General features: G+C 50.6%; 6 protein-coding genes across 6 annotated transcripts; 3 read left to right on the forward strand and 3 right to left on the reverse strand.

Annotated features, from left to right (window-relative positions):
• Positions 1-1,771: 1,771 nt before the first annotated feature.
• M438DRAFT_280132 (uncharacterized protein) lies at positions 1,772-2,793 on the reverse strand (the record flags this gene model as incomplete). Its single annotated transcript, XM_029901145.1, has 3 exons — positions 1,772-1,905; positions 1,979-2,555; positions 2,611-2,793. The coding sequence occupies 3 exons, from the start codon at positions 2,791-2,793 to the stop codon at positions 1,772-1,774; spliced, it is 894 nt and encodes a 297-aa protein (XP_029757411.1).
• A 938-nt stretch (positions 2,794-3,731) lies between these two features.
• Positions 3,732-4,559, reverse strand: M438DRAFT_280113 (uncharacterized protein; the record flags this gene model as incomplete). Its single annotated transcript, XM_029901141.1, has 1 exon — positions 3,732-4,559. The coding sequence occupies one exon, from the start codon at positions 4,557-4,559 to the stop codon at positions 3,732-3,734; it is 828 nt and encodes a 275-aa protein (XP_029757412.1).
• A 1,015-nt stretch (positions 4,560-5,574) lies between these two features.
• On the reverse strand, positions 5,575-9,116 carry M438DRAFT_368107 (uncharacterized protein). Its single transcript, XM_029908018.1, has 2 exons — positions 8,475-9,116; positions 5,575-8,425 (listed from the first exon to the last, which is right to left on the reverse strand). The coding sequence occupies exons 1-2, from the start codon at positions 9,025-9,027 to the stop codon at positions 5,709-5,711; spliced, it is 3,270 nt and encodes a 1,089-aa protein (XP_029757413.1). The 5' UTR covers positions 9,028-9,116; the 3' UTR covers positions 5,575-5,708.
• Positions 9,117-11,076: 1,960 nt separating this feature from the next.
• Positions 11,077-13,019, forward strand: M438DRAFT_324996 (uncharacterized protein; the record flags this gene model as incomplete). The annotated part of the gene is made up of 4 exons (XM_029903075.1): positions 11,077-11,312; positions 11,379-12,247; positions 12,283-12,329; positions 12,384-13,019. The coding sequence occupies 4 exons, from the start codon at positions 11,077-11,079 to the stop codon at positions 13,017-13,019; spliced, it is 1,788 nt and encodes a 595-aa protein (XP_029757414.1).
• M438DRAFT_368109 (uncharacterized protein) lies at positions 13,011-14,463 on the forward strand (the record flags this gene model as incomplete). Its single annotated transcript, XM_029908019.1, has 3 exons — positions 13,011-13,607; positions 13,668-14,271; positions 14,327-14,463. The coding sequence occupies exons 1-3, from the start codon at positions 13,383-13,385 to the stop codon at positions 14,461-14,463; spliced, it is 966 nt and encodes a 321-aa protein (XP_029757415.1). The 5' UTR covers positions 13,011-13,382.
• Positions 14,464-14,909: 446 nt separating this feature from the next.
• M438DRAFT_253639 (uncharacterized protein) lies at positions 14,910-15,302 on the forward strand (the record flags this gene model as incomplete). The annotated part of the gene is made up of 1 exon (XM_029899679.1): positions 14,910-15,302. A coding segment is annotated over one exon (393 nt), but the record flags the coding sequence as incomplete, so codon positions are not given.
• Between the last annotated feature and the right edge of the window lie 130 nt (positions 15,303-15,432).

Here is a 15,432-nt window from a genome sequence, read left to right on the forward strand (position 1 = left end):
GAACATCCGCCAGCTGATGGTTTGATGCAGATGTGTCGGTTTCTGCTCGCACCTCAGACTTCGAAGATCTGTGGGTGAACCTCCGAAACACTGTTTGCAGTTTTCCTGGCGGCTTCTCAGATACCTCGCAATCCAGGGAGAACTTGATAAGCCGGTCGTGAATCCCATGCCCGGCGTTCGAGCCAGCCACCGAAGCATTGGTTTCGGCGACATCTTCCCGTGTAGTTGTGCGATGAGCACCAGATCCAAAGATCCTCTGCTCAAAACAAATGCGGGTCTCACGGACACTCTTATCAATCGATCTGGCCATTGCCGCTCTGGCAATTGCGTCATGCTCGGGGTTCGCCATTGGTACTCCAGTGGTGGGAATGAACATCTTATCTAATGTCATCTCTAATCTTGATTGGAGCGTCCTGAGTTGCCTCAGACAAGCAGTGTAATCATCGTGGAGAGTGATCATGACCTCTTCGGTTTTCGAATCTTCCTGACTTGGAGGAACAATATTCTGGCCGGCCGGAGGACTTTTGTTCGCATCTTGCGCAGGTATGGTAGTAATCGAGGTGGGTTGCTGGGCGATGATGCGACTGTGGTTCCCAGGATTGCGGTCACCATGCCCTGGAGTTGAGGGTGAGACACATTGAGTGGCGGTTTCAAAACTTGAGGGTATATCTTTCACAGCGATGTTGACCATAAATTCGGACTCGGTTGGTAAGGACCGCACTCGCAGTTCATTCGACGGTATCGCAGCCGACGTATGCGCATGATCCTCCGACTTTTCGACCCTAGCTTCTCGTGAAGCTTTCTCCTCGAGGAGCTCCTGGATTCGAAACCGTTGTCGGTCGAGTTCATCTTGTTTAATTTGACTATACACTGTTAATAGCTGATACTACCTTCGGGCCGTAGATATTCACCCCTCAGACATGGCGGCCAAGATGATGACATTTATCAAAATTTGCAATGTCGTTTTGACCTTTTCGAGATTGCCCCTCAACAGTTCCAGCTTCGGCTCAATGAGAGGCCAACGGATAAGATCTCTTGTCCGAATGCTTTTTGCATCAGATCGCGGTAGTATTTTCTGGATTCCGAAGAAGATCGTCTCGCATTGCTTCACATGCTCTTTGACAAGTTTCTGCGAGTCATCATTCATCATCGCCCGGTTGGCATCACTCCGAACCGTCGTTTCGAGGGTCTTGAAGACTTGGACGGCGAGATTGATGTCCTCACGAATGGCTTGAGCGCGATCTTTCGAGTCGACAGCCGAGCCGGCATATTTGTTGAGCGTATCGGCAAGTTGAAGTCCTAAGCTGGCGAGTCCGGCCACTGAGACAGCAATAGTGAATGGGTCGGCCATCAGAGCATCGCGAGAATCAAATGGATGAAGAGATTTTGGAATTGGGAGATGATGGATGGGTGGCCTTAATGCTTACGCGCCGAGGCTGAGCTTCGAGGCTGTGGGGTGTGCTGCATGCTGCAGTATGCAAGCCACCAGAGCATCGGGCAGCGACAGACCAGTCTTACGACTGCGCAAAAGCGTTCCAAAGATGCCTCGAAACTTCTTATTGTCCACGTGGTCAAGCGGGAATTGGTGTTGAGTATGCAAAATCAATCTTTTGAGAGACGACTTCGATGGTATTTCTTGGCAGCTACCTATGCACGCCAATGCGAAGAGAACGCACCCTGATGCAAGAGATGAACACGGAGATCAAAAGGCCGCTCTTCCGGTCAATGCTATCCAATTGAATCTGTCGCAGCGACAGGACTCCAACTGAACTCACCAACCACGAACAGCCTTGAGCTTTCTCCACCAATCCCTAAGCATCCAAGCATCAAACTCGGTAATCTCAAACGCACTTCCAGCCATCATGACAAAACTAGTCTGACCCTCCGGAACCCAATCGTAGAAATCTGCAACATAACACATCAGTAAACAATCTCCCACTCGCAGAGTCGAGAGAGAAAAGAAAGAAAAACCACTTACCGAGAAGACCAAATCCATGACCCATCTCATGAAGCAAGATGTGAACGTTTTCGTTGTCCACGGTGTCGAAGAAGTAGTCTGGGGGAAGTTCTTCACCCCAGTTGTAGCCGTAGCCACCCATTTGACCGAGCAAGCTATCGTCGAGCCAGAGACTGATATCGTATCTACTGTCCTCGCCACCAGGGCATTGACTGATATCATCGCCAACACCCAGATGCCCGCCACGGTAACATTTAGTGTCGCATTCAGGCACACCGTCTGCATCGGCGGTGGTGTAAATATCCAAACCAGTGGTGTCACCTTGAAGTAGGCTTTTATCTTTGACAGCATAGCCGACGACATTGACGTCGAGAGAAGTTAGAGGGAACCCCTCAAAGCCGACGAGTACGTCGAACCATTTCTGCAGCGAGCGTTGGAGGGCGGAGGATGTCTTGTTGCGTTGGGCGGCTGTGTTAGCACCATCGTGGTTCCAACGAACACAGTAGTTGATGCTGCCATTGTTGGCGATGAGTTGATCGGTGATCCAGTTTTTATCATCCGACCACCCGGGATTTTCCTTTAGAGTTTCGGTCCAGACCTATGGTAGCAATGTCAGCGGATGCGGTATAGCAAGGGTGTCTGGATGGATATACCTGATCAAGTGCGGTGACCATGCCAGAAGGAGGGTTCCAAGCAGTCGCTTTGGGGATGGTGGCAGTAGCAGTGGACGTCGCATCGGCGCGAGCGAAAAGGTTGCGCTCTTCAAAGCCACAAACACGTTTATCGATATGCTTAATAGTGCGAGGAGCATGGAAGGGGTGCGCCAGCGCACCCATACCCAACGCAGAAACAGTCAAGAAAGAATTGACCTTCATGGTAAAGTGAAATAAACGAACGACAGAAGATAGCGAAAAAGAGAAAAAAGAACGAATGAATGTATGCCTTCAAAGCAAACCCAGCAACGAGGAGTGCACCTATCTTATACATACTGTCAAAAACCAAAGCCTCGACATAGCCTTCGCTCTTACCAAACAACATCAAGGATGTAGGTTCGCAAAGCAAGCCCTGGACAGCAAGCGAGATTCATCAGGATTAGGGCTTCGTATTCCAGAGTTATACGACTGTCAGCTATAGCGAGGTAACCTCGTCTCGTGGGTTGTCAAGTTTCATGATGATTGGCGTGCTTCCGAGACGAGGTATTCACACCGACGTCTTCTCAAAATATAGGGTTGGAAAGAATGTCGTGATAGTATCGGATCGGAATATCAGCTGTCTAATGTACTTCATGTAGACTCCATGTCGTATTCTATGATTGCGAAGAAAACATGATGAGACGGTGAAGGAAGAAGAGATGAAATGTCGCGAACCTGAAACGCGACAAGGCAGTGGACAAGGAGCTTGTTTGCCGATTTGACAAACAAGCTGCGGAGAAAACACCACCTCGCCCTCTTCTGACTTTTTCCGAGATTTTTCCAAGAAGCAATTGATTCTTCATTCAGATCAAGAGTATCTAAAGAGCAAAGCTGCTATAGATGAGTGAGGTAGAAGCTCGTGTGTCCGAAAAGCAAAAGATGTCATCTTTCCCCATCGCAATCCTCAAAAAAGCAGAATTTTTTCTTCCTCCAGATTGTTCGCCTTTGATCGTCTTGCCTCAGATGGCGACTCGAAGCCACTTACTGGCTTCTGCAATGCAACAAATTCCTCGTTTACTGGTGTTGCTCCTCCACTGCATCCCATAAGAGACGACCTCGAAACATCATCACCTCACTAACCCTCAATCTCTGAAACCCCACTCTCTGACCTTGTCTCCTGGCATCTTGACTACGAAGCGGCGTCTAGTCACTTCGTGCACTTCCTCCACGAGAACATCCAGGAGTTCTGACTCTGTCTTGCCTCCAGCGCCGGCTTCTATGGCCTTTGATTTGCTGCTCATCTTACTGTGGTGGCTGATCTTGCTGTGGTGGCTGACGTGTGATGTAGGATATCTGTGGGCCACTTTTCTTGATGCACCAGACGCCACAGATCTTGCTGGAGGTGGTGGAGGCATATGCATCAGTGCCATCTCGTGACCCGCCACCACGTCGATCTCGGGGATCTCGCGCATAGGCGGCATTGGTGGCATGCTAGGGAAGTCGGGCATCTTGGAGAAGCCAGGTGGGGGAGGAATGCCGGCAGGTATGTGGAATATATCTCTTCTGTCGTGATGACTGTGGTGTGAGTGACGGGATGCTACGGAAGCTGCAGGCTTGGCCGAGGTAGCCTTCTTGGAGTCGTGTTTGCTAGAAGCATGAGCCACTGAGGGAGCCGGGGGAGGTAGGCCGACTTCATCATCATCTTCCTCGATGACGGTGACAACCAGCACCTCCTTTTCCTGTTTCGAAGTCTCGTGCTTCGAGCCCGCCTTCGAGTCCGCCTTCGAGCCCGCCTTGGAAGCTGCCTTGGAGCGGGCGACAGTCTCTGGTTTGGCTGGCGGTCTTGCGCTCTTCTTTGCGGCAGGTACCGAGGTGACAGTCCTGACAATGTGCTGCGTGGTTCTTTCCGTACCGACGATGTGCTCGTGCATGCGGAGATTCTTCTCGCTCAGATCGTGTGATCCAGGCATTTTGACGTGGATGCAGATGACTGGTTCCAAACTAATGTGAGGGACTGGGTAGTTCTACGCTCCGGATGAGATGGTGGAGAAGGTCTGTGTCGACTATAATGATGTTCTGATGGACAATCTGCGAGATGGAAGATTGGGTGGAGGAATGAAGTCGTGCTGGCGACAAAAGAAGATTGTCACAGATCAAGAGATTCGTTTGGTGGGAGATTCTGTCTGAGATGTGATCGAAGACTCCGAATTGAATGGGGTATCGCAAGAGAAGGATGTCAGAGAGATGCACGGGTTACTTCGTGTTGCCGTGAGAATGCGTGCTTGCGGCTGAACTTCTGCTATGACGGATATCGAGATGGCTTGTCGTTTCTCTGATTTGTACAGGTTCTCGTGCGACGTGGTGAGCTCGGGGTTGGTTGGTGAGGCGGCTTGCGCTTATCACATGCGTGATCAAGGATGAGATAGTCCCAAGTATGTTTGCACAAGGCACACGTGGTGAAAGCTCTCCGTCTTGATACTACTTGCAGGTGTGAAGCCAACCCAAGGGCACAGTGAAGGCCAGTTGTCTCAGAGGTGAAATGGTGTGAAAGGATTGGACTTCAAACGTAATACGGAAGCCCGGCAGAGTATACTGCAAAGAATGTGCGCCGAACCTGGTACCAATGTTCCAGTGAAGAATTATGGGAATGAGAGACCAAAGTTGATGCCCGAGAAAGGTCTTATATTGAAAGGTGATGCATGTGCTGTCAAGCGCTATTGGATACAGCACTAAAGCGACCCGGACCCGCGGTAGTGCAAGACAAAACGTCACGTTGCATGCGGTTTCTTCAACCTCAAGAATAAGGAAGGAGCAACGAACACAGAAATGGGGAAGGAACCAAAGGATCAATTTGACCGCAACCATTCAAGTTTGGTTGGCTACCAAATCTTCCCGCGTTGGCAGCTGCTGATTAGCTGCCTCTTGACCACAGACTCGCATATTCACACCACGTTACGCGCGCAAAAGGAGGAAAAGGCACGGAATCCTGCCGCAAGATAATAAGAAAAATGGAATTTCTAGATACACAGACGATCCACCTATTGACAATGAATGATACAAAGAATAACAAGCAAAAATTCTATCCCACTCAAAATAATGCATCAGCGTAACACTAGACATTACCTTCTCTCTACGAGCAAGAAATGCATTGCCACATAGCCCAACACCAAGAATACACCGCAGAAGACTGCGAGCCCAACTGCGTCATTCCAAAGCGCCAGAACGTCAAAGCCGAAAGAGCTGAGGATCGCCGAGCCAGGTACCTCAATGTCAAGACCATACTTGTGGTCGATGAGCGAAAGGTAGCGAACCTCGTTGACGATCAGACCTTCAAAACCATAATGGAAGATGGAAATTGATTGCAACCAACGGAGACCCTTGGGAATGGTCTCGTGGTTGAGTAAGAAGCCACCGAAGAGCAAGCTGAACAGCATAACAAGAACACCAACAAGGTTGGCAACACCCTGGTTCTTGATGACGATACCAATGCACAGACATACTGTAGCGGCGGCGAGGTTGAATAGAACAACAAACAACATGAACTTCCAGAACTCGGCGGCGGTAGGAAGGAGACCCGTCATAGGATACACAATGACGGCCATGATGACTGGAGGAATGAGTCTAAGAGGCACGATATCGAAGACGACCTTGGATGCGTAGTAAGCCAGGGGAGAGTAGTATCCCTTGGCACGCTCTCTGACGAACAGGAGTCGTTCAGGAGCAAAGACGGTCAAGGAAGTGAGAGTGCTGAAAGCGAACAGGGCGAGAAGGAAGAAGAAGAAACCAAGACGGTTTTGGAAGCCCTTTAAGTCGTCGGTCAAGCCATAGAAGAGGAAGCCAAGGAAGACGGCCAGCAGGATAGCAATGGCGTAGTGAGTCAACATCAACAGAGGGTTTCTATAGAGATTGCGCCATGTACGCTTCGACAAGATGACGAATTGTCCCAAGATGCCAGTCTTGCGGTAGCCTTTGACGGTGGGTTGGCCGTCACCATTGGCCGCACCGTTAGATTGACCATTAACTTGAGCTGCTTCAGTGGCTGCATTGTGAATGTCGTCTCTGAGAGATGCGGCAACGTCAGAGTCGGCAAAGGCCTGGACAAGGTTGTCAAGATCAGTGCTTGAAGGACCCTCAGCATTGGGGGGAAGGCCGTTGGGGTCGTCGTGTGCCTGATTCACACCTCTCATTTTGAGCCATTGCTGGGTGTTGTCGAAGCTGTTCTCCAACGAGGATGCGTCGGAGCGAATGGTACTCGCAGTTGCTGGCGGGTCTCTAGATGACTGCTTCCTCGTGAAGAGAGCTCTGTCTTGCTGTTGCTTGATCGAAGCAGTGCGGCTGTTCTTGGGTCTGAGAGGAGATTCGGAAGTGACAGAACCACCTTGCTCGACGCTGAAGTTCGAAACACTGGGTACAGACTTGACGGCGATGGCGCTGCTTGCACGAGTGCTGCGTCCGATGTCTTGACGGAAAATGGAGCTGTCTTCAGGAATTTGAGGGTGAACAGTGCTGGCGTGCATAGTCAAGTCGACGAGGTAGTCTGCAATGTTGAAGCCAGGAGGGCAAGAGTAGCCGATGTTGTCGAAGTAGGCCTGGCAGTTTCCGAAAGGACCAGAGTAGACGGTTCTTCCCTTTGCGAGTAAGACTAGCTGATCGAAGAGGGCGACGATGTTGGAGCGAGGTTGGTGGATGGTGAAGACGACGGTTCTGTTATAAGTCTTGACAAGGTGGACGAGACACTCGACAACGTTGAATGCGTTGAAGGCATCGAGACCGCTGGTGGGTTCGTCGAGGAAGAGAATGCTGGGACTAGTGACAAGTTCACAGGCAATACCGACTCTGCGCTTCTCACCACCGGAGATGCCGCGACCGTTGCCTTCTTCGGAGCCGATAAGCTGGTCGCGAATATGGTAGATGCCGAGTTGTCTTTCGACATCCTCGACCTTTTGCAGCTTGGAGGCGTAGCTCATTTCCTTGGGCAGACGAAGCAAAGCGCTGTCGAGGATGGTTTCGTGAACGGTCAGGGTAGGCAGCATCGTGTCGTCCTGGTCAACAAAGCCGATAACGCTCCTGAAGTCGTTGTCCGAGACCTTCTCACCGTTGATCAAGAAGTTGCCAATGACAGTACCGCGCTTGTTCTTTCTTGCCAGGATATCCAGGAAGGTCGTCTTGCCAGCACCCGAGGCACCCATGATGGCCATGAGCTGACCAGGATGAACGGCACCTTGAATGTCTGTCAGGATCTGCTTGCCCTTGAGAGCATACGAGACGTTTTCGAAATAGAGACTGGCGGGTTTGTGGTCGGCAAGAAGAGCGGCATTTAGGTCATCCTCGTCGTCGGAAAGGTGGATCGGGCCGTACTTTGACTTTCTGCGCGAGAGGAACCAGACGATCAGAATGACGGCTACGACAAACAGGGCACAGCCAGCAATGACTCCGGCGATGAGTGGGGTGTTGATCCTCTTGACGGGTCTCTCGTAGCCAGGAACGTCGGTAACGTACAAACACTCGCCCGAGTGGCACTTGAGGGTGATGCTGTCGTCTCCAAAGACATTTGAGATGAGGTCGTTCATGGCAGGCTCGGAGAACTTGCTGCCGTCTGAAGCGCTGCCTCCTTCTGTCGAGACAGACGAGAAGCTAGCAGGACCCTTGATATCTTCCTCCAGGAAGTCGCCAATGTCGATCGAGTCGGCTTCGCCACAAAGCATGCGTCCGGGAATGCAACGACACTTGATGTTTTCACAGTGGTACGAGGTAGAGTTGCGGTTGGGTTCAGCTTTGGAGTTCCAGGTACAGGTATCGAGGGCGCAGTAGAAGGATTCTTTCTGATCGACCCAGACTAGTTACGGTTAGCAGAAGCAGGGCGAGTAGAGTGCGCAGTAACATACACTGGAAGTTGCACTCCTTGCGATCGGCGTTGCAGGAGAAAGTGGCTTGAGGCTTCTTCTCCTTGAGCTGGTCGAGGATCTTGCGATTGGTGATGTCGCAGATCTGGTAGTTCTCGTTGACGACCAGACCCTCACGATAGCAGACGCCGCCCTCGCCCTCAGGCATCATGGCATTGCAAGCATCATTTGTCTTGCAGACATTGCAGTTTATGCCCTCCCAACCCTCTTTACACTCGCAGTCATGACCCTGCCGCGGCAGTCTGTTGTTTCCGTCGGCGAGCGATCCACACAGCGGTTGCGAGCAGTCTTCTCCGCCGAAGCCAGACGGACAGGCGCATTTGCCGCTTGACTGTGTGCAGTTGGCGTACTGATGGCACTGGAACTGATCGAGGTTGCAGTTGAAGCATGGCGGGCAGTCGTCTGGCCGATCGCCGTATATCGAGAAGGGCGTCGACGACGATAACGAGTTTGAGAAATCAGAATGGTACTGGTTCGTCTTGTAGGCTGTCGCTGAAGACAGCAGTCCAGCAGCAGCGAGGCATAGCAATCTCATGCTTGTCGCGGATGGCACGCGAGTCGTTGGTTGAGTCGGAGCTCGTGTCGTGACGCGCCGCCTTGATTTGTGGCGGCTTCGTGCAGCTTAGGCAGGTACCGGATGGGTCTTCCTGGTCTTTCAACAACGACCGTCTCTTGAACAGCTACAGCGAGGAAGGAGCGATTGGACTACTTCAGAGGAAGTTGCCTGCCACTTGGGTGCAGACTGACAAGGCCCGCCGCTTCTCGTGACGTCCAAGCCGCTTTCGCTTGGACCACCCCCGAGCCGTTGCCGTTTGACAAGAGCTCCAGCCCTCCCCACACATTTCTTGCCGAGGTCGATCACGTCAAGACCTTCCTATCTTGGACCACTCATCGACTGCGCCTACCTTCTCCTACAAACTTCTGTCACCGTCGCTACCCTCTCACATCATCTTTCCAGAAGTCGAGGTTGCGGCGATGAATCATATCTTTCAAGCCAGTTTAGCCATAAAGTGCAGCTTTGACCAAAATGTATCGGCAGGCTTCCTAAAGCTGACAACAGCTCTCTTGACTCTCGAGTCGCAGCCCGAGCATGTACAAATACCTTGACGATACAGAGCAATCCTCCTCAAACGCTGGACAAAAAGATCACATAAAAATGCAAGCCGGATTTGGACCTTCACTTTCCCACTCAACATGCGCACAACTGCCTCAAATGCACGAAAATCACCAAACGAATGGTTCTGCAGCCTCTGAAGTCTCTTCGCGGAGTCAGAGTCATAATTCAGCAATTTCATAGAGGTATAAATACTTCCTGTTCTTACTTCTCACCTTTGCACTTCAAACTTCTCCTGTCTTCTGGTCGCTTCAACATGAGAAGCCTTCTTCCCCTCACAGTTGCCGCTCTTGTAGTGTGTGCGCTGGGACGTCCTTCACCGATTACACAACCGCGTTCTCTTTCGGCGGATCCTCCTCGCCTTACCATCCGTCCGCCTGTCCGGGCATCTAATGCTACCAGCCTTGAGTCCACCGTATGGAATCCTCCTTCTGATATGGTCAACCCTCTCGAACAGGTAACACAAACAGAAGGCTTGAAATCTCTCACGCTGACAAAAAAACAGGTTTGGGAGAGGACTTTAAAACGAAGGGGGGCCAACACTACTGAAAACGAATACTGGTCCGTAAGCTCAAAGTACACACCAGCAGGCCATTCTTGCGTGTTTGACCGGTGCTAATAGAACGACGTCTATGACATCGTTCCGCTCGTATCAGTCATGATGGGGGACTGGCTCGCTGAACAAGTACCACTCGCGAGGCTTCAAAAGAGCTTTACTAACTGTACTTTCAAGGTTGATACCGAAGCTTATGGCCAATAACGGTAGCATCAAATATTGCGTCAACTGGAACAATACAGAGACGGTCACCTCCCCTCAACGAGTCCTGATTGCTCGTGCCCTCCAGAAATCTATGCAGGAGTGGGTTGATGTCCTCGTCGGGTTTGACGGCTTTCCTCTAACCACTGTCGATGTTAACGTCGTTTCTTATGCCGCCAAGTCCGTGAATCAAATTCAAGGCGACACTACTGGTTTGGATATCAACACCGTTACCCAAAACAGCAAAGGCGAACCCGAATGCGATCCTCGATGCTACCGTACCAAGTACCTGGATTCTAAAACCGGCATGAGCGAATGTCCCGGCGGCGATAAAAGCAGCTACGATATGGTGCTCCGTCTTGAAACGATGCCCACATACCCAGGCATTAATATCCTCGGTATCGCGACTAAAGATTGGCAACGTATGCATCCGGGGTACTTTCTTTCCCATGCGAATGACGAGGAAATGTTCGTATTGCGGCACGAAATAGGTCACTCATTTGGTCTTCTAGGTCAGTGATGTTGTTTTACCGACAGATTCTTTTGTTGTGCTGACCTTTGATTAGATTTCCCGGATGGCCCCATCGGAAATCAAGGAGGCTTTCTCATGATTAGGCCCGATCACATAATCCACGTCGCCGAATTTGACGCTTGGATGCTGAGAGATTGGTGGAGGAAGACAAAGGCTCACCGTAATTGGTAATTTATTGTGAATGTCAGAGACGCTGGCGATCAGATACACGACACGCGTGACCGACGAGTCGTTCTCCTGTCCGAAAACGTTACAACTCGATGAAACGATCCCATTACCCGGGTCTAGACGAACCATTTTTGATTTTGAATCTATCAATCACTCAATCACCCCCTTCGAAGATGCATCACCACCCGTCATCATAATCGGCAGCAGTATGGTAGGAATGTTCATGGGTGTTCTCCTTGGCTATCACGGGTACGTTCCCCGCCTGGTATCCCCTCTCCCATTTCACAGCACCCCCTTCTAACTCTCATCCTAAAGCATCCACTCCATATCTTTCGACCGCCACCCTTCTACAGCGATTCATCCCCGAGCTGCTCTCTTCCTCCTCCGTACGTCAGAAGTGCTGCGTCAACTTGGTCTGGAAGACCTCTTCATCTCCGAAAGCGAAAAGAACTTCGACCTTGATGCTGGAATGTTGGTGGTGGAGAAACTCTACCAAGGCAAAACTATCGCTGCGTGTCAGGAAAGCGACCCCAAGGAAGTTGCCAAAGTCACTCCTAGTAAGAGGTTATGGCTCACACAAGATATGTTCGAACCACTTCTCCGCAACAACGCCGCTACTTTCGGTGCGCAACAGAAGTTCGGTCAAGTAGTCGAGTGGTATGAAGAAGTGGATGGTGGTGTAATCGTCATCGTTCGCGATACCCACACGCAAGAGGTCAAGAAGTACAAAACCAAATACCTCATCGCTGCTGATGGGAATAGAAGTGCCACCAGACGCAAAGAGAATATCCAATGGCATGGTCCTGGAAATCTTGCCAATAGCATCTCTATCAACTTTAAAGCTGATCTGGTCCCTTATCTCGGCACTAGAGCGGTTCATGGTGTCACTTACATCATGAACGCAGACTTCACTGGAGGCTTCCGTCTGATAGCTGGAGGGAAAGGCGGCTTTTTGATTGTTTCCAAGGCTAAAGGCAGAGAGACTGGCTTTGAACCGGACTCAGTTTTTGAGAAAGAGGCGAGGGAGATGTTTGAAGCTTGTTCGGGGATTGATGCGGAAGAGTGTGGATTTGAGGTGGACTTTATCTCGTACTGGACAGTGGCTGCATACAATGCAGATGAGTACGCCAGTAAAGGCGGCAAAGTGTTTATCATGGGCGATGCAGCGCATGTTATGCCGCCGAGTGGCAAGTTGACCCTCTCACAAATATAAAAGAAGCCGCTGATCTCAATATAGGTGGTATGGGCGGCAATACTGGCGTTGCAGTAAGCCTCCGAATCCCATTGAAAATCTACCAACATGCTAACAACTCATCACAGGACGCCTGCGATTTAGCTTGGAAGATGGCATATGTCCTGAGCAACAAAGCCTCGCCCCATCTCCTCAAAACCTACAACCAAGAGCGCCAACCAGCGGGAGACTTTAGCATGCACCAAGCTTTCTCCAGACTGGTCAACAGAGTATTTCACGGCAAAGGCCTTGAATGCGAGAAAGAGTTGCCGGACTTGGTTTGCGAACTGGGATATCGATACACCAGTGGCGCTATGGTGCCGAGCGACGAAAACGACATGGAGAGATCCCATGAGGACCCACATGATCCATACGTACTGCCAGGTGGCAGACTGCCGCATGTCTGGTTGATTGATGTAGATGGCGAGAAGCTGTCGAGTCTGGATCTTGTCAAGAGAAATTTCGTGCTGTTCACGACAGATGTTGGTTCACCATGGCTTCAGGCTAGTGAAAAGCAGAGTATTGCAATTGATGCATACCCCATCAACTCATCATCACAGCCTTATCTCGATGTCGAAGACTCGACAAAGAAAGTCTGGAAGATGGAAGACGGAGAGGCGTTGTTGGTTCGGCCAGATGGTATAATTGCGTGGAAAGCACCTAGGATGACCAGTGGACATGATGAACAACTCGCTGAAGCTCTGAGAATCGTGTTGCATGGCTGAGTAGGGTTATCTCTATATCATCGATGGTATCTTTGTTGTGCTTTGTCGAAGATCAGTCTTTGCGAATGTTCTTCCGCCGCCATCACTTACTAGTCAACCCCTCTGCTACGACAGGAGCTTGGCGCAAAAGGCCTCAACTTGCCGTTAAGTACCGCATGTGAATGGAAAACGAAGAACTGAGCCCTCAGATTCTAGGATTTCACAACTGAGGCGTGCGTAACTGCCTCAAAGTCTCTTGACACAACCAGAGCCAGAGCCAGAATGACTAAAGTCCACCAGAGCCTCCAGAGGGTATAAATATGGTATCCACTCCATATTCCTTCCTTGATTTTTACAAACCCCTCATCTCTGATCATTTGCACAATGAGGACCTCGATGCTATTGACCGTCGCTGCTCTTGTGGGTATTGTACTAGCACATCCTCATCCCAACCAAGACCCACCTCAACCTGAAGTGACCGAAGACGCTCGTCTCAAAGCAAATGATGTACGCATCCTCAACCGTCCTATCAATCGCGCATCGACTGCCGCCAGTCTGGGGACTACCACATGGGACCCTCCTGCCGGTATGGTTTCCGCTCTTGAAGAGGTAAGTAACATGAACAGGTGCGGACTTCAAAGCTTCTCGCACTGATGCAGCAACACATAGGTCTGGACCGAAACCCTGAAAAGGCGCCCTAATGGACATGGAGCTTTTGACAAAAACAGAGAATTCATCCCCAAGCTCATGGCCAATTACCACAGAACCGGTGCTGGAAAAATTGACTATTGTGTCGCCATGAGTAACGAGAGAAACGTCACAGCTCTCGAGCGAGCGAATATGAAATCTGGCCTCCAACGCGTGATGCAGGAATGGGTAGACACGCTCGTGGGATTCGAAGGATTTCCCATAACCAAAGTCGATCTCGATGTTATTTCCTACGCTGTTACGCATAGGAGTCAAGTTCAAGGCGACACCACTGGTTTGGATATCTTCACCACTTCTGAGGTAGACAATGAAGGCACGACAAAGTGCGATCCTCGCTGCTACCGTGATAATTTGAAGACTTCAACAGATGGCGAAACCACTTGTCCCGGCGGAGAGAAAAATATGTTCGACATGGAACTCCGACTCGCACAGTGGCCCATGAATATACTCGGTTTCGGTGCGGAATGGGGTCAAGCCTTCAGACCTTGGTTCATCTTCCGCCACACGGACGACGACATGTTGTGGACTTTGCGCCATGAGATGGGCCATTCTTTCGGTCTGATTGGTGAGTTTTGAATTGATCCAGTTATTGATACGCGGCGCTGACATTCTTTGGCTAGATTTTGGCACTGACACTGTTCCCACAGGTCAGGAAAACTTCGTCATGCGTGGACATCGTGCGGCTTATATCACGGAATTTGACGCTTGGATGTTGAGGGATTGGTGGATGAAACTCAAGGCTCATAATGGTTGGTAGCCTTGTCGCTTCCAGGCATTTTCGTTGCCCTCTGTGCAGATGAGGATTGTTCCGTCAACCCGTCTAGTGGTGGCCGTGTGCTTGGAACGTCAATGGTTGCGTGAAGCAATCGTGTTTTCCTCTGGTTTCTCAATTTGAGGTGGATGGTGGCTGTTTATGTACTGCTTTGATGATTTGTCGGGAAAGAGCGACCGCGGAGTTTCCATGGAGTTTCCGGACCCTGCTATTCCAGCGTACTCGGCGTACTCAGTGTTGCCTTGCTCTTCCGTTACATCGACAAATTTGGCGGAGTGAATCGTAGCTCGAAAGTTGTTGTTCGGCTAGCTTGGTTGATTGTCCAATAAGATACGAATGTTCTCTGATGTGTATGCAGGGAGGCCAGATCCGAAACACCATGTCCGCCAAGGTGTAAACAACTTCCATCCCAGTCGCGTGTCCTACGTTGACTGGACATTGCACACGGGGATCTTCGACCTAGCAACATCCTTCTAGACACCTCCCAGAATCTGAAACTCATAGATTTTGACTGCGCGGTCAAATTTGGGGAGGAGCTGATTGCAGGAGGTGCTCCTTTTTGTAAAATGAATAATGGGTTCAAATCACCAGCGGCTGGCGTCGAGACCGAGGTTTTCGCTATCGGGTCTTGCGTGTATGACATTCACCTTGGGCACGAGCCCTGGTCTGAGCTCAATGAAGTTGATGGACATGAGGTGGCGAAGAAATGGTGTAGACATGAGTATCCTCCACCTGGTGGCGATGAGATTGGTGTGATCATTCAGAGATGTTGGGATGGTGAATTTAAGTCTATCAGAGCGCTCGATGCCGTTGTCAAGACATTGCGCAGTGATGGCATGGTGGCTCGTAGGCCAAGCTGGCTTCAGGCTTGGTTTTTGCTCGTTGACTGCCGGTATTTTTTGGCCAAAGACGGGTTGAGCATGAATAAGAGTTTGGGGGCGAGACTTCGCTTCC

This window comes from Aureobasidium pullulans, assembly GCF_000721785.1.
Source record: "Aureobasidium pullulans EXF-150 unplaced genomic scaffold scaffold_20, whole genome shotgun sequence".
Lineage (NCBI taxonomy): Eukaryota > Fungi > Ascomycota > Dothideomycetes > Dothideales > Saccotheciaceae > Aureobasidium > Aureobasidium pullulans.

Coding starts and splice junctions, on each gene's coding strand:
- M438DRAFT_368107 (XM_029908018.1), bottom strand. CDS start 9,027: ATGAGATTGCTATGCCTCGCTGCTGCTGGACTGCTGTCTTCAGCGACA. Junction 8,426..8,474: donor CAAGGAGTGCAACTTCCAGT/GTATGTTACTGC, acceptor AACCGTAACTAG/TCTGGGTCGATCAGAAAGAA.